Source organism: Sapajus apella, unplaced genomic scaffold, assembly GCF_009761245.1.
Source record: "Sapajus apella isolate SASKATOON/1434 unplaced genomic scaffold, GSC_monkey_1.0 scaffold10, whole genome shotgun sequence".
Taxonomy (NCBI): Eukaryota; Metazoa; Chordata; class Mammalia; order Primates; family Cebidae; genus Sapajus; species Sapajus apella.
In genome coordinates, this window is record NW_022436950.1 from 6,424,455 (window position 1) to 6,442,605 (window position 18,151).

The 18,151-nt window shown below is 48.7% G+C and overlaps 1 protein-coding gene across 1 annotated transcript; it reads left to right on the plus strand.

Moving 5' to 3' along the window:
- The first annotated feature begins 383 nt into the window (after window positions 1-383).
- On the plus strand, window positions 384-17,895 carry HJURP (Holliday junction recognition protein). Its single transcript, XM_032277849.1, has 9 exons — window positions 384-565; window positions 1,018-1,084; window positions 2,280-2,335; window positions 5,265-5,361; window positions 7,629-7,693; window positions 9,231-9,323; window positions 10,746-10,824; window positions 12,790-14,375; window positions 17,316-17,895. Exons 1-9 carry the CDS (start codon window positions 470-472, stop codon window positions 17,379-17,381), a joined length of 2,205 nt encoding a protein of 734 aa, XP_032133740.1. The 5' UTR covers window positions 384-469; the 3' UTR covers window positions 17,382-17,895.
- The last annotated feature ends 256 nt before the right edge of the window (window positions 17,896-18,151 follow it).

Sequence of the window (18,151 nt, forward strand, 5' to 3'; positions counted from 1 at the left end):
TCCTGCCTCCTTCCGGGTTGGTAATTTGGGGTAGGCCCCTGCCCTCGAAGCCGCGCCGGGATCCCAGGCGGGCGGGGGAGGAAGATGGCCCCCTCCTGGCGGCGACACCCAGAGCAAGTCACGCATAACATGCATCCCACCGGATCTCGCGCTGCACCGCTGATTAATATGCTCAAGAGCTGTGCGAGCAACCACCACCTGCCGCGGCGGCTGGAGACCCTCCCTCCTTTCCGCCCTGCGGGCTCCTTGAGGCGTGGCTGGACGCTCGGGCGCGGATTGGCCGGGAGGAAGGACGCAAATATGTTTGAAAGACCCAATCAGCGCCCTGCTTCTCCGCACTAGCCAATAGAAAACCGAGAGGAAGGCAGGCAGGGCGGAGTCGCCTATTTGAGTTGCGGCGCTCTGAGCCCTGGGATCTGGGTCGGCACTGAGGTCGTTGTTGGGTCGGCCGCTGGGTCCGCCGTGCGCCATGGAGGACGAGGGCATGGAAGACGACGCGCTGCTGCAGAAGCTCAGGGCCAGTCGCCGCCGCTTCCAGAGGCGCATGCAGCGACTGTTAGAGAAGGTGAGGCCCCCACGGGTCCGCCGGGAGGGGAGGCCTTCGGGGCGAAGTGAGTCTGGGAGAGAACGCAGAACGGGAAGGGGAGGGGGCTTTGGGGCTCGGAGTGGGGAAGCGGGGCTGGGGCCTGGCTGCGGAGAGAAGGGGGAAGTGGAGCTGGGGGCTCTGGGAGGGAAGAAGGAGGCACTGCCTAAGGCTTCGGAGCGGGACGTGGAGGAAGGCCTCCGGAGTCGGGAATAGGGAAGCGGGACTGGGGCTCGGGTGCAGAGAAAAGGGCTTGGTGGGGCTGGGGGATCTTGAGAGGGATGAGCGAGGCGGGGTTGGGGCTGCGCTGTAGAGACTGTTTGGGGCGCCCCAGACCAGACTAACAGCCTCTCGCGGGCTGGCGCCGCCTCCGCCTGGGTCTGGGGCTCCTCGCAGCCCTGGGACCTGACAGGAAGCCCCTTTCTCCCTCGCAGTACAACCAGCCCTTCGAGGACGCCCCGGTGGTGCAAATGGCCACGCTGACCTACGAGACGCCCCGAGGTAAGGATCATTCTCCCCTTCTGAGTATTCGGGTGAAGAGTGTGAATGGAGTAGTTGAAATCCCTTTCCCTGCTCTATTATGAAGTAAACTTTGTTCATCTAATAGGAACCAAAACATTGGTGCCCTTAAACCTGCAAATTAATTGAATCACTTATTAAAGCAATTCCTGAAGAGACAGGTGCCTACCTCCAGGTTCACATGCCTCTGCGTTGCCGGGTTGGCATCCCTGCTGGCCACCTCCCTACCGTGGTAGCTTGGGCCAGTTGCTTAGCTGGACTGCTCTCAGTGTCCTCATCTGTGAAATGGGAAGGATGATGACAGTAACATCTCCTGGGTGTGGGTGTTGTAACAGTTACTTACAATCCCTATGAAACTCTGGGAAGAGGAACACTAACATCGGCTTGTTTGCCCTGTTTAGCTTGGAGTAGTAACTGTCTTCCTTGAAGCTCCAAGTACTTGAATAGGGAGAAGAAGGCACTCTGTTAAATCGGACTGAAATCCTGTGGATTCTTTTTGGTAAATAGCTGGTGACGCTTTGCACTGCCTGGGGTCAATTCTTCCCATATAGCTTTATAACTAACTCATTATCACTTAATGAAAACACCTCAGAGCAAGTTCTGTGTTGTAGTAAACAGGCACAAAAGGTTCACAAGATCTGTTACTTTAATTAAAAGAAATCCTACCTTTCTGCCTTTATAGCCAATCCAGGCACACCTGGGATGAAAAGTTTACACAGGTAGAAACTAAAATATTCCAGTGGCAGGTCTCTGTTACCCTTTGGTCTCTGTGTAACATGTAAATTGCCCTTAGAAAGCATTCACGCTGTATATCGGATATAGAGATTGTCTGCAAAAAGTGCTAACTATATATAGTATGTAGATTGCCCCCTCTCTATATATGTTACGAACAGCCCTTGTCATATATATGTTCCTTGTTTACATTTGACTTTTTTGGCTACTGATATAATTTAATGAGCCACTGCCTGTTAGGTGGGAGAGATTTCAATGAACGACAAATTTGCCTTAAAAACCTGGAACTTTACCATGATGAACAACAGTGGGGTATCAGAAACGGCTTGGTTTTAATATTGTACCTTTTCATTCGCCTGTCACTTTGGCTTCCGGTGAATACAGATTAAGCAGAAATTCGGCATTCAGGATTATTTAAATGGTCGTTTTTGTTTCTTTTCTTCAGGATTGAGAATTTGGGGTGGAAGACTAATAAAGGAAAGAAATAAAGGAGAGATCCAGGTATGAAACGTGAAGTGTTATTGCCAAATAACCTTGCTGTGGAGGAGTATTGATGTGAATAAAGCTGTGGGTGTACCCAACCTCTGAGGTTATGTGGAGGCCACTACGGAGCACTTTTTCGCATCTTGACTTCACTCTTTTTCTGTTTTTAAGGATTTACTTAGAAGCGTTTTTGCTGTTGCTTGTCCAGTGCAAGGAGGCACTGTGTAACGTTTGGCCTTTTTTGTCACCCTGTGTTTCCTGTGTCACAGGCCGAGGGGCTCTGATAACACGTGTGCAGAGGCTGGACCAGCCCCAGCTGGCCACCGTGCCGTCCCAGCGAGGGGCTCACTGTGTTGAGACCTTACAGAAAAGACCAAATCCAGTTCCTTCTAGAGAAAAAAAAAAAAAATGCCTTCCTTCCTCTTTTGAAAGGGGAGGAAGAGAGATGAGGGGGGTGCGGTGTGGAGGATCACACATCTTTCCCTCAGCGTTTTTCTACCTTCCAAAGATCTGGGTTTCCCCACCTACTTGATCCAAAGGTGTTGCAGCTCTGAGACCCATTATTTTAGTGGAAGGTGCTGTTGGCCTTTCTGCGGGGACACCCAGGAGCCCTTTTGCAGGTTGTCTGGCATTCAGTTAATCACTGCCCCTCAGATGCCACATGGTTCCTCCTTGTGGTCACAGTTCAAGGAACCTGGGTCCAAGAATGCAAACATCAAGGTCGAGGTGACATAATATTAACAACAAATTTGAAATCAAATCTTCTTGATTAATTATTCTAGTCATAGAAATGTTATAAGTACATACAACTCCATAAATGAGCTGATTTCTCTACGCACAGATGGTCCCTAATGCTATTTTAGTACAATGTGATTCCCTATAACATTTTTATAAATGCATTTTTTTATCTCACTTTTCCAGTTAATATGTATGGAGAACTCTTCATCAACGATTGTATGATTATATTATTATTTTTAAAACTATACTTTTTTAACTGCTCTCCTATTGGTAGGCAATTAGTTATTTGTGGCTTCCTTCATTATAAATAAGAGTTGGCACACTTTTTCCACAAAAGGCCAGTTGTTACATGTTTTAGGCTTTGCTGGCTATATGGTCTCTGTTATGACTACTCAGTTCTGTGTTGTAGGGGGATAGTGACCAAAAAAATATGTGACTGAGTATACGTGGCTGTGTTCCAATGAAACTTTACTTATAAAGCCCCTGTTAGAAATGGTTCTCAGAGAAAATCCCGGTCCTTATCTTCTCCCAGTACTGCTATGCACCATCTTCAGTAGATGCTGAGAAGTAGGATTATTGGGTTAAAGGATATGGACTGTTTTAATTATACGTAATAGAGATGTTCACTCATCATTTGAAGATTTATTTAAGGTTTTTGCTTAAAATGTAGGAGGACCCCTACCTGGATCTCCAGAATATTCAGACCCTTTCTTGGGATTAGGCGGGAACTGGGTGTAGTCTGAGATTTCAGCTGGGACATCTCTGACTTCACTGTAATTGCTGTTGGTGACAGCGCCCAGATCCGCCTTCGCCTTTTCCTGGACAGCTGGGTGCTCCTGCTGCCCTGGAGCCTGCGGGAGGCAGTGGGCCCTGCCAGGCCAGGCATTGACCTGTGCTGGTTTGAGTATGACCCACACTTGGACTCTCTTTGTAGCTATCAGAGCTGCCAGGTAGTTCGGGGTTGGTGTAGATCGTCTGCTTCTCCGTGATTCTCCTACCAGGTTCTGCCTCAGACACAGACACAGCCACAGCCACGGCACAGCCCCGTAAACTCTAGCTCACGTGATGGTTTCACCGGAAGCAAAGGTTCTGATATTCAGGAAGTGGGCTTCAGTTACCCCATAGTGCTCATGGGTAGCCCCAAGTCCCTTGAACCCTCAGAGTTGACACCTGAAGACCATCCCTAATGATATAGTCCTCACCACCTTCTCACTACCTTGTTTTTATAAGCCTGGGTGGTTCCTAAAATATTAATATTTTAACCAGTCTGGTATCTTGAGTGCTTGAATTTCACTAACGGGAACCCACCAGTGCCATTCGCTGGGATTAGTCATGCTGGAGAGCAGGCCCGCCCAGGAGTGTGGCCACCTACCCACCCCTGCCCACCAGGTGCGAGCTCCTGGTCAGGACAAGCAGCTGCCCTTGTGACTGTAACTTAGGCTTAAACTGACTCCTCCCAGCCTTTCTTTTTTTTTTTTTTGAGACAGAGTCTCACTCTGTTGCCCAGGCTGGAGTGCTGTGGCGTGATCTCGGCTCATTGCAACCTCTACCTCCCAGGTTCAAGCAATTCTGCTGTCTCAGCCTCCTGAGTAGCTGGGTTTACAGGTGCACGCTGCCACGCCAGCTAATTTTTTGTATTTTTAGTACAGATGGGGTTTCATCATATTCCCCAGGCTGAGCTCAGGTAATCCACCTGCCTCGGCCTCTCAAAGTGCTGGAATTACAGGCGTGAGCCACCATGCCGGCCTTCCTCCTGGCCTTAGGCCTTAATACTCCATCACATTCTTTAAAGATCACAGGAAGTCCCCCAGAGGCCACCGGACTATTTCTGTGTTTTTGCTGATGACCTCAGGATAATTTTGTTCTGTTTCAGTTTGGTTTTTCGCTTGTCCCAGTCCCTATCATCCTTGGGCCAGTGTTAGGAGGTGTGAGCTTATCTGCTTGCGCCTGGGCCCCCAGACTTTCCCTGCTCCTTCCCTACCTTCCAAGTGGCTTTTTAAGTAGCAGCTCTCTGTGTAACCTGAGTGAGCCTCAGCTTCCTCCTCTGCTCTTGAGTCCTCTCATAAAGGGGACATGCAGGGAGAAGAGAAGCCTTGTGGGAGTCTCCTGCTGTCGCCTGTGTTAACGGAGGGATTACAGGTTTGTGACTTTACAGTGACTGAAATGTGCTGTCACTCAACCATGTCTTTATTAACTTCTGCACTCGGAGGACTCCCTCGTGAGGCCCATGGACAGGACAAATGGCTCCGTGCAAGCTGCAGCCCAGGCTCCTGAGCTTCCCTCGCATCGCACAGTCCTGGGAGCTGGTGAGTGTCGCCTTTGTCAGAGAGCTGAGGTCAGGAAGGACCAGACCTGACACACCTATTACAACAGCTGAAAGCCGAGATTCCTCAATATTAAAAGTTTTTATTTTTTCTAAGGTATATCTTAAAAACTAAAATCATGTTAAAGTACGCTGTTGATTCCTTCTGAGCTCTGCCTTGCTCACAGTTACATCTGTTGCCTGACATATGAATGGTACTCAGGTGGTATTTCTTGAGTAAATAAACATGTCCCTCCATGTGAAAAATTAGTACCCAGATTTAAGATTTGCCCTTACAGCGTGGTGTTGTGAACCCTCACTTCTACAGGGAAGCTTCCCGCCTCGTCTTCCTAGGGGGCTCCTTCCTTTCCCCCAGGCCAGTCTCACTGCCCAGCCCCATCCTGTTCTCTTTTCTCGGGAATCTGTCCCTCACCCCTTCCTTCCATCTTCAGCCTCTGTTCCCTGGATCCATCCATTGGTGTTTAGATGTGCCCAGATTCACGTTAGACATATCAGACCCTTCATGGCTCTCCCCTGTCCTGGGCCCTTTCCTTTGTCCAGTTCCCTTTACAGCCAGAGTCAGATGACCTGCTCCATTGGAGGTCATTGCTGCCATGGATTCCCTACCCCACCAGCCCTGTGCATTCCTCTCTGGATTCCATTCTGACTCCATCTCTAAAGCCCAACTCTGGATGAGGTTTCTCAAAACCCTGTTGCTAAATCCTGTTGGCACTCTTTGGGTTTTATTCTTTGGGTTTTGCCCTCTCCATAGCATTTAAACCTTCTGGAAGTTCTGGCCTGGGCCTCTGTGGTCGCCCCCATCTTCTTCCTTCCCAGTCTGCAGTCTGCTCACCTCGCAGCCCTGCCAGGTGCCCTTTCTGGAGGATTTGTCTGAGCCGCCTTTGCCCCTCACCCAGGTGGAGCCATGGCTTCACTGTATGCTGACTATAACCTCCAGCCAGACCTCAACAGAGGGCATGTTATTGCTGAGCAGCCCCTCTGCTTCAATACTTCATGTCCAGACTTGGCACAGCTAACACTCAGCCCGGCAGACAGGCTCCCCATCTTCTCTTCTGCACCTCAGTACAGGCCCCTACCATCTTGCCTCTAGTGTGAGCCAGAAACCCAGGGTCCTCTTCAGCTCAGCCTCTGCCTCATTCCTTACGGCCAGGGCATCCCTGTCCTGTGCCTTGTGTCTCGTGAGCTTTCATGTCCACCCTGAGCACCAGACCCCATCCTCACCTGGGCTCCCTCTGCCCCACTGACACAGCTGTGAATGTGGTCTGGCCACTTCTCTGATGCAACACGTGGCTTCCCATTGCTTTTGGGGTAAAAGGCCAGAACCCAGAATGGGGCCTGAAGGCCCACCTGACCTGCCAATCTGGTCTTCTCACTGCCCCCGGGAAGCCCCTGTGATCCCCAGGCTGGTACAGACCCCCCTTCTTATCTAAGCTCTTTAGACCTGGGTTCCTCTGTTTGTGGCCCTGAAACATTTTTGTCACTAGCCTTTAAATGTCTATCTCTCCTGGACACTGGCCTTCTGGAGCCTCTGTCCACTCTGCCCAGCCCCTTCCCTGGCACCTTGCCTGCACCAACAGTTAGTGATGGGTGTTGAGTTGCTAAAGGGAAGCTGGTGGTCTTTCAGAGTAGAAATTAGAAAGTTCTTCATGAGGATATTTACCTATGATACTGTGTGGTTACTGCTGTTAATCCAGATTCTAACTATAAATGCTTAGGTCCATGAATATCCCCGACTGCTTGAAATCACAGGAAATAGTTATTTGACAGCTGTACTGCCCAGTATGGCACCCACCAGCCCCCTTATGATGATATTTAAATTAATTGAAAGTTAAATAAAATTTAAAATCTGTTTCTTCAGCCATAGTGGCCACATTCCAGCTGTTCAGCGGCCCCATGTGGCTAGTGGCGGGCCTGGGACAGCAGACAGAGAACTTTCCATGGTCACTGTAAGTTCTGTTGGGCGATGCTCAGCTTGAACATCTCAACTTCCAGGCTCAGGCCTTGGAAAGCTGGAGGTGGTGCAGAATCTGCCTTTCTTTACTCCATGGCCCCAGGCAGATTCCCGTTCCAAGGGGTTCTCTGTGTTAGTGAGAACCATGGACAGCCACAGATGACTCCAGTGGGTGCAACCTTGAAGCAATGGGGACTTTTACTTTAAAACTTACTCAATGTGATACCAAAACCGTCCTTGAGAGGAAAATGCACTCTTTCCTAAAAATCCTGATTGATATTTACTTGTTTGATTTTTAGATTCAAAAAGCAGTGATGTCGATGTCACTTCAGACCAGGAAGAGTCAGTGGCTTGGGCCTTACCTGTAAGTCCTGCCTTTAATAATGAATGGACAGAGGGGGCGCTTGGGGGCTCAGGGGTGGATCCATCAAAGCCCATGTGGCCTGGGGCGGGCAGCGTTGCCTGCACCCTTCTGGAAATCCTCTCCTGAGGCTGGCTTTTGCTACTTCCAAGTCTTATGCTGTCCAGATTCCCTTAGCGGGTAAGTGACTCCTTTTCAGTCTAGCACTTGGCAGCCAATTCTACCCCCAGTGCAAGCCTGATTCCTGATGATTTTCACTCTGCAGATAAAGCTGCCAGTGTGGTTGACAGGGCGCCATTTGCCTTGATGAGCACACAAGGGCTCTCGGTCTGCCCCACAGAGGCAGGGTCAAAAGAGTGGTGCTCTAGGAAGTATTTCCATGTCTGCCCTCAAAAGTCCCAAGTCACAGGGTTGCCTCATTGGGCAGCCATCACTAAGCTAAACAGTAACTGTCATTTAAATGTGTTTCCTAGAATACCCCAGGGTCACAGAAACCACCCATTTCCTTATAGGATGTGCCTCTGACCCTCCTTGGTTGGGATACATGAGAATTCACACAGAGCTTTACCTGCTCAAGCGTCTTTCCTGGCCCACATGTCACCCCCTGTCACCTACTACAATAGCTGGGGCACGGTTTTCCTCCAAAATTGCTACTTTTGCACAGAGAGTTTCCCAGGCACCCATGTGTGACTTTCAGTGACTAAGAAGAAAAAGTCAGTGGCCCTGGGGGAGAAAGTGGGTGCTTACTGAGGGCTTATGTAGGGACTGGCAGCAAAGGGAAAGTGGGTGGGGCCAAGAGTCGAGAACCAAAGTGCCAGCCCCACTCCGCAGAGGATGGAGGGTGATGCCCTTCTCTTTCCAGTGTCTGGCAGGGGAGGGGTAGGGCAGCCTCCTGAGCTGGAGCACTGAAGTTCTGTTTTTGTTTTTGATTTCTTTGGGATAGAGTCTTGCTCTGTCACCCAGGCTGGAGTGTAGTGGCACCATCTTGGGTCACTGCAACCTCTACCTCCTGGGTTCAAGCAGCTCTCCTGCCTCAGCCACTCAAGTAGCTGGGATTACAGGTGCCCACCATGCCCAGCTAGTAGATACAGGGTTTCACCATGCTGGCCAAGCTGGTCTTGAACTCTTGGCCTCAAGTGATTCACCCGCCTCAACCTCCTAAAGTGCTGAGATTACAGGCATGAGCCACCATGCCCAGTCAGGAGCACTGAATTTCTTATGAACTTACCAGTTTTATTACCAGTACTTGAGTCCTGAATTCACCTAAGAATATTCAGATGGTTATATATATTTTTTTCTTGTCTAGAAATGCTGTCATAAACTTCTCCAGACTTGGCTTTATTTTGCTTTTTTGTCTTTTTACATTCTTTTGGGTTATTAACACAGCAGGAAATGAAAAAGTGACTCAATAACATCATGGAGGTGAAAGTGACTGAGTAAAATCATGTAAAGATTTGTACATTAGTAAGCTTGCCAGTTTGTTCCAGAATCCAAAAGATCAAAAGCTCTTAAAAATTTCTGACTTCTCTTTTTTGATCAGCCTGCAGTGCCTCAAAGCCCTTTGAAAAATGAGTTAAGACGGAAATACTTGACCCAAGTGGATATACTGCTACAAGGTGCAGAGTATTTTGAGGTAATCTGATTCCCAGTATTTGTTTTTATATCACACATTGAGGTACAGTGTTATCATACAGAACCCGTAAAGAGCATTTGGAGTCATGACTTCCAAATTGTTTTATTCACATGCCGAGATACTTGCTCTTCTTGAATAAAATTCATCTCCAGGTCCCCCAGGGCAGTACCATCAGGAAGGCGGGAGCCCTGGCAGAGGGATTCTGCCCACTGTTCTGAGGCAGCTCACAGAAAAATGTAGTGGGGCAGCCAGGCATGGTGGCTCAGGTCTGTAATCCCAGCATTTTGGCAGGCCAAGGCAGATGGGTCACCTGAGGTCAGCAGTTCGAGACCAGCTTGGCCAACAGGGTGAAACCCCGTCTCTACTAAAAATACAAAAATTAGCCAAGTATGGTGGCGAGCGCTTGTAATCCCAGCTACTCTGGGGCAGGAGAATCGCTTGAACCTGGGAGGTGGAGGTTGCAGTGAACCGAAGTCATGCCACAGCACCCCAGCAGGGCGACAGAGCAAGACTCTGTCACAAAAGAAAAAAGTCTGTGAGGGCCACACCTGGGCTCTTTAAGAGCAGCCCCAGCCTCTGGACCGGGATTTGAAGCTGCATAGTTAGGGAGGCAGTAGTCCCAGCCTTCCCTGGTATGACCAGGCTAGGATAAGCTGTAACATGAGGTGGCTGACCCTTGGCACCTGTCCCACCTGTTCAGAGATCAGGGGATGTGATGGCATGAGAGGTGGGCACGCTTACCCGCTGCCCCCTCTCTTAAGGTCTGTGCCCTCTATCATAGAATAAAGGACATTGTAACACCAAATACCTAGGAAGTACACACTGCAGAATAAAATTCATCTCCAGGAAAGGCAGCAGTCTCACAGGTGCATCTGTTTTCCTGCCGTGCTGCTGACCAGTGGAAAGCCTGTATTTGAGGACCACTGACTTGGTGGATGTACCTGAATGCGTTTTCCTTTATTCCAAGGCAGCAAATGGTGTCCTCTTGGTTGCTGTGTTGATCCGGGGAACAGATTAGGGTTAGGAGCAGCTCTGCCGGGTCTTCTTTGTCCATTGTCCACCTGGCCTCTGAGTGTTCTTGTGGTCCAAGGATAATGGTAGACAAAGCTACCAGCGCCCCCAGGGTAAGAAGTAACTGGCAGATGAGTGCTGACTGTGGCTGGAAGCTATCCTAGAGACCACGCCGAGTGTCCGGATCTCACTAGGACACTTTTTCCTTCCACTGCCCGAGGCCCAGCTGGCCACTGTCGTCATGTTCACACACTTGTCAGCGTGGCTGCTAAGATGCACAGTCCATGTTGAAAGGGAAGCAGCTCCTTACACCATCCTTGGGGATGTTGCATTGTCAAGGGAGAACCCAGCTCCTTGTACCCAGCTGACACCTGGCAACTTTTTTGTTGTAACCACTGGCTCTGATTTCAGTACGCAGCTAACAGAGCTGGAAAGGATGCATGCGTGACTCTGCTCCCTTCACTGGCCTCGCCCGCCATGCCTGCACCTGGTGAGTGTGACACAGAAACTGTGAACTGTGCATGTCTCCTTCACTTTCATTGGAGCTGCGTGGCCCCTCAGCGCTGCTCACACTGGGCACACCATCATTTCCGGTCGTGTTTCATCAACATAAATTGTTAGAGATATACTTGCATTTCATAGGAAGATGAAGATGTTTTAAAATGAGCTGTTTGCTCCTTTGCAAGTCTGCTCTTTATTCCAGCTTACTAGTTTGAAAAGTTTTGCATCTCCAGAAGCACAGGAATAGTACGATGAACAGCCTTCATGTATTTCACAATTAACATGCTGTCATATTTGCTTTGTCACCCCCCCACACACACACGTGCACACACAGTGTGTATTTATTTGCATTTGTGTACACATTTATCCCTAAATGCTTTAAACATACCTCCAAGAATCGATCGGGTAATTCTCCCTTGTGACTATGATACGCTTAACACATGCCAGAAATTGACCACTGATAGAGTACTGTTTTACCCATTGTGCCAGTGATTTCCTTTGCAGCCTTTCTGGTTTGTCTGACCGTTTCCAGACCTACTCAGCTTGGTACCACCGGTGCGTTTAGTCTCCCGCCATTGAGAGCAGCTCCTTGGCCTTGTCTCCCTCGTGGCCACCTTTCATATTACCGTCTTTCTTGGGTAGTCCAGGCCAGCAGTTTTGCAGAATGTCCCTGAATTGGGACCTACTTGCTTCCTCGTGGTTAGGTTCATGTTAAACATTTTTGGCAAAACTACTACAGGGATGACGTGTCCTCCCAGAACATCTGGTCAGTCTGTCCCATTCTTGGTGACTTTGAGGTGGTCATTGAGTTAAATTGAGAACTGCTCAGTTTCTCACTGCGACGGGCCCTTTTTCCTTGGGGTCATCTGTGTGTGATTCCTTGTGATCGCCTAGGAACCCTTTCTCTAAAAACTTCTCACCTGGTGATTTAGGAACCAGCACTGAGGATCGCCCGAGTGATGGTTCCAGCCCAGGCCATTTCTGTCTCTGCCATTCCTTGGCACATGCCAGTGGCATTCCTCTATTCAAAAGAGCTATCTCCCCTCTGGTTCTTTTTTTTTCCCCCTTCTTTCAGTGCCCTCTTATGCTTTGATTTATTATTATTTTTTTTTAGGATCAGTAGGAATTCATGGAGTCTTTTGTTCTTTAATTCACATGTTACAATCCATTGCCAGTATTCAAGTTGACGCTCAAGTAGCCCCAGATTTAGCTGGCAGGGAGCCCCTTTTAGGCTGGCTTTTGTGTCGTGTGATGCAACCCCCTGCGCTTTTGAGCTCTTCACCCCTGCCCTGATGCCATATTTGCCTCTCCTAGTTATCACCAGACTCAGTGACGTAACATGCGCTCATCGGGTCAATCGTACAGCACAAAATAACTCTGGCATTGCAGCACCTGCTACCACTCTTCTCAACAATCTAAACAAGCTTCAGAATTTCCAAGCAGCTCTTTTTATCCTTAGACAGTCTCTTTAAGAGGCATTCATAGTATTTAGACTCTTTTTTTCTCTTTCAGTTATCAGGTTAACATACAGGTTTATTTTTTCTGTTTGTATTCAATTTTAGGGTTTTTCCCCAGGAGGCATTTAATATGATGCAAAAGTCAGAGCTCTGTGAAGAGGTTTGTTTAGAGGTCTCATCCCCTACCCATCTCTGTAGTGAACAGTGTCGTCATTTTTCAGTTTCTAATTAGCTTTTGAAAAGGCATCCATCTTCTAAACAGCCCAGAGGGAAAGGAAGGCACGTTTGGGAAATGTACAATGGAGAGTAGAAATCAAATTTTGATAGCAAAAAAGAAATCGCTGAGAAGTGTCTACTCCTACATATTTGTGGTGTTTTTGTTTTTACTATTGCTTAAAAAAACGCAGTCCTGATCCAGTCTTAAGTTCTGTCCTCTGTGCACACGGATGGTTTAGAATGGTAGCACGCCTTTACTTTATGTGTGTCTTTTCTCCCAGGATACCGTGGTTGTATCTCCAGGAAGAATCCTGGTGACCCAGTGAAACCAGTGCCATCTCCCAGAGAATGGGATCCTCCACATACTTCCTCCACAGACATGGCCTTAGTACCTAGAAATGACAGCCTCTCCCTACATGAGACCAGTAGCAGCAGCTTCTCAAGCAGCCAGCCCTTTGAAGACGATGGCATTTGCGACGTGACCATCTGTGACCTGTACTCGGGGATGCTGCATTCCATGAGCCGGCTGTTGAGCACAAAGCCATCAAGCATCATCTCTACTAAAACGTTCATCATGCGAAACTGGAACTCCAGGAAGAGGCACAGATGTAAGAGCAGGATGAACAAAACATACTGCAAGGGAGGCAGACGTTCTCAGAGGAGCCCCAAGGTGAGCTTTGTATCCTGCTCTGAGCCTGTGAAAGAGGCAGGAGCATTAAGAGACTGCAAGAACTCACTAGATGTTTCTTGCCGTAAGACAGGTTTAAAATTGGAAAAAGCTTTTCTTGAAGTCAACAAACCCCAAATCCATAAGTTACATCCGAGTTGGAAGGAGCTGAAAGTGACACCCTCGAAGTATTCTTCCTTGACTTATTTCCGCTCCAGTGCAACACATAATCTTGATAAGGAAAATAGATTTAGGACATTAAAATGGTTAATTTCTCCTGTAAAAATAGTTTCCAGACCAAGAATACGACAGGGCCACGGAGCGAACCATCAGAGGGAGATTGAAATCCGATTTGATCAGCTTCATCAGGAATATTGCCTGAGTCCCAGGAGCCAGCCTCGCCAGATGGGCCTCCCGGACTCCTGGGCCATGAACATATACAGAGGGGGTCCTATGAGCCCCGGTGGCCTTCAGGGCGTAGAAACCCGAAGGCTGAGTTTACCTTCCAGCAAAGCAAAAGCAAGAAGTTTAAGTGAGACTTTTGAAAACCTGGGCAAAAGTTGTCTGGAAGCAGGTAGGTACCTACCCAAGAGCGATTCCTCTTCCTCACTTCCAGAGACCAACCCCACACACAGCCCAGCTCGCACGCAGCAGACGTCTGATCTTCATGTTCAAGGAAACCATTCTGGAATAGTTAGAAAGTCAGTGTCGTCCAGCAAAATTCTTTCCGTCTCAGATAAAGAAGTGCTAGGCCATGGAAGGAATCGTTACGATGAAATAAAAGAAGAATTTGACAAGCTTCATCAAAAGTATTGCCCCAGATCCCCTGGGCGGATGAAGGTGCCTTTATGTATTAGAGACTCTCCAGATAAGGCAAGTATGGAAGTTGGATATCAAGCAGACAGCTCTTTAGAAAAATTAAATCCAGACCCTCGCTTCCAGGGTTTCTGGAAGTTGCCGTCGTCCCCACTTGGATGCAGAAAAAGTCTACTGGGCTCAACTGCAGTTGAGGCTCATTCGTCTACATGTGTTGCTTGTGCCACCAGGAGGGACCATCAGCTCCCTCTGAAAAGACCCAGGTTATCAGACCCCCAGGGCTCTGGACGCCAGGCCGATGCCCAGGGTGCCTCAGGTGTGGGCAACGCTGTCAGACCGGGAGAGCAGGGCAGCTCTTCACAGCCCAACTCGGAGGACAGGAAGGTGCGTTTCTGTTGGTTGAATGTGGTGTGCTGCGTGAGTGACCACTCTTTGGACAGATGCTTTTTATTTTATGGGAGGAAGCTTTGTGCCATTTTAGTGAATCTCAACCAAATTCTTACATAAGTGTTCGTTTTCCAAGCATTCTCCCCAACACTCTTCCTTCCTGTAAAATCAGTGTCTATATCAAGAACGTTTGTCTGTGTTAGATGCATCGAGGTAGAGCAGAAGACATTCTTGCAAAAGTTTCACGCACTTTCCATTCGTGTGCATTCAGAGGCTTTTCCCCAAATCCTCACGTACTACATTTGATTCATCTTTATCAAACCTTCCTTTCTAACCTCTTCATTGGACACACTCAGAAAATAGCTGTTGTAAGGTGAAACTGATCTAAAACGAGTGACTTCCTGTCTACTGGATTCCTGGTAGGGACAGAGCAAGAGTGGTCTGGGAGAGCCACCAGCATAATTTTCTCACAGGGGCGAGGGGCGCCCTGCAGTTCATCCCAGTGCTGCCTGTTCAGACTTCTGCACCTCGTTTTGCAGTTTAATTTGTGCGAATCATGTCAGCTAGAGTTGTAGTCTAGGTGTGCCCTTTGATTTTCTTGAGAGATGAGGGCGGGGAGGTGTTAGTGGGGGCCGTCAGTGTGGGCAGGTACCTTTGTTGCATGAAGGGCTGGATTCCCCAGCACAGCTGCTCTGTTTCCACAGCCGGGATCTGGAGGATGTGATTTCTAACTCAGTGCCACGGCTCACCCACAGGCTTATGGGACTTGACTGTGGGTTCGATTTGGCCAGTTTCTTTGGGTTTTGTGTGTTTGTGGTTCCAGCAGGTGAGGCGATGTCTCCAGTATCCTCTTGCGTGGTACCTGACTCCGGTGATGTGCCTTTTCTCTGAGATCATTTGGGTGGACGCTGCCTGCCATAAATGTCCCATTTTCTGTTTCTTCCCCCGGGGCTCACTTGGCCTGCGAACTGCCCATCCAGCTCAGAGCCAAGGTCTGGTATGCCTTGTTCCTTCAGTGGCGGCTGCCTTCGAAGCCTGCGCATCAGAGACCACACTCTCAGCCACCAGCGGCCTCCTGTGGCCTAAGCTGTCTGGTGCCTTTCTCACTGTCACTGTCTTCCCAATGCCCTGGGACTGCTCCAGGGTCTACCGTAGGACAGCCCTTCCCTTTCCTTCCAGGGACCTTTGGCCAGCATTCTCTCCCCTTCTTTCCAGTTCTTTGCTGTTGCATCCCCAGACTCCACCCACTGCTCAGCTGCCTGCTCTCTGCAGGTGACCCGCACCCTCCCAGGGGGTGCAGATGCTGGGTGCTACGGTGCAGACGGTGGGTGCTGCAGTGGGGTGCTGTCTGGACACGGGCCATTCTTGTAGGTTAGCAGCACAAGGTAGAAACCTTTTGGCTCAGGCTCCTTGGCTTAGTTCTAGAAGCTCCCAGGTTTGGTTAAGTCGTTTCCGTGTATAAAGTCATACTGTGTGAGCTAACCAGAAGCAGATGAAACGAACCTTATTGTCATTTGTCTTCCCGGCTGAGGACGGACGGACGTAAGTGTTCAGGTATTGGGAAAGGTTTCTCTCTGCAGGGCCCCGGCCAGGGTCAGGGGCACTGTGTGGGCAGGGCCCCCAGAGCTCCTTCCCTGGCAGTGCATGGCTGACAGCAGAGTCTCTCCCTCGGGTCTTGGTCTCCAACTGTTTGCCTGATGCCCTGCTCCTGTGCCCACTTGGCGTTTTCACACCAAACCACTGGCCAGGTACTTTCAGCCACAGGTAGCGAAGCCTTTGAGAATCTCAGCCGCATCTTCATGGCATGGAGGCTGCTTTGAGAGCGAAGCTTATGCGTTCTGTTTAACGGATGACCTCTCAGGATTCTCAGTGGAAAGGGGAGCGTTACACCGAAAACAGCTCCTGGCCAAGAGAGTGATCTGAGGTTTCTCCTGGCCTCCCACACAGCAGAGCTCCTGTGCGCTGCTCGCCCTGCTTGTCTAAACCTAACTGCGTTTTCTCAGAGTGCCCCAGCTCTTCTTTTACCATCGTCCTGCCCCTGAGATTCTGTCTTGTGCCTTTCACCGAGTTCCATAATCTGCTGGCACGGTACCAGTCGCCTGAGGTCCTCTTTCCATGTGTGACGTCCTGCCCTGGTGCTCCGTGCAGAGGCTCCTGTCTTGCTTTTTCACCTGCTCAGCCTAAAGGGCTTTCTTCCGGCCCAGCCACACAGGAGGGGCCTCGTCCTTGCAGAGAATGGTGTGAGGTTGTATTGCTGTGGGGCTGGAGAGGGACCGTCCTGAGGACTCAGCCCTTGGTGGCCCAGTAGGGCCCTCCTCCCAGCATCCCTGGAATTTGATAGCAAGTCAAATCGTGAACACCCCAGGTTTCATTTTAAACTACAATATAAACATATTTAACTGGTTTCCTATATTTTTCTGCTCTTCCTGCTTAAATGATAAATTTCTTAAGACCAAATCTTCATGAGCTGCAACTACATAAGGAGTTTTTATGCCTAACATCTGAGGGCTCTCTGCCAGGCCATGTTGAACCGTTTTTACGCCTTTTCTTCCTTAATCCCCACCAGAACCCCTTGGCTAGATGGATTCTGTCCAGTGGGCAGGTTCTTTCTTCTTTTAATAGATAAGAAGTAGCTAGAGTCTTAGAACTCCTAAATTCACTTATGCAGTGCTACCTGGGCCAGGGTGTGAGATGTGGACTTCTCCACCAGCTTGTGCTATCTTGGGGGAGTATGTGGGATGGGGTGGGGGGATTGCCTTTACATTTTTGTTGTTTCTCTAACATAACTTATTTATTTAATGTAATGCTATTTTTTGTAAGTATTTTTATATGTGCAGTGGAATAAGTAGAAAACAGTTAACCTTTTAGTGGCTAGTGTTGGGAATTCTAGTAGAATTTTGCTAACATCATTTTGTCTTTTTTTTTTTTTTTCCCTAGAGGAAAGAACACATCTTACAGGATGGAAGAGAAAAGTGGTATTGTGCGAGAAAAATTCAAAGCTAAAAGTCTGTAGCTAGGTTATCGTGGAAGGTTATTTCTCTTCTCCCTTGCTCTCTGTATTTTTGTTTTGTTTTTAATTCTCGAGACAATGTGAGGAGTTGGTTGACTTCTCTGCCCTAAAGCAATTATTAGTAAAATCGGCTTCATCAGAGATGACCCTCGAGTTCTTGCTGTAGAAATTATGTGAATAAAGTTGCTCGATTAGAATTTTTAGGGTTCTCTTTGATAGGCCTCTTTTTCTCATGTGTTCTTTTTTAAATTTAGATGTGTCCAGAGAATCCTCCCTTCTGTCTCCCATTTCATCAGAGAATATTGTTTGCTTGTGAAACCTGAGTTTGAGCCCCTGCGCGCAATGACCCTTGAAGAAAAATCAACAGTCCTGGCGGTCCTAGATACTCCTGCAGCCACAGCGCCCGTGACTCCTCATGATTCTTATCGGAGCTGTTGCTGACAGGATATCATGGTGGCGTTTTGTAATGAAATATTACACATATTCAGAATACATTGGTGAAACTCATGCTGGAATAGTTAATATATTGCCCTGTGTGTTTTGGGTTGCTTTTTAATGAAAGGTTTAAAATGAGATTAAATTACACATTTTTCATTCTTGCCTGCCTCCCCAGGCAATGGCTCTCCTGCTATTGGCAGGTATCACCCCCCACCCCGCCCCGTATCCCATCTCCCTACGTCTTATGTTGGGACCATGTTACCTGTATGTGTGTGTGTACGTTCAGGCTGCTGTAACAAAATGCTGAAGACCAGGTGCCTTGAAC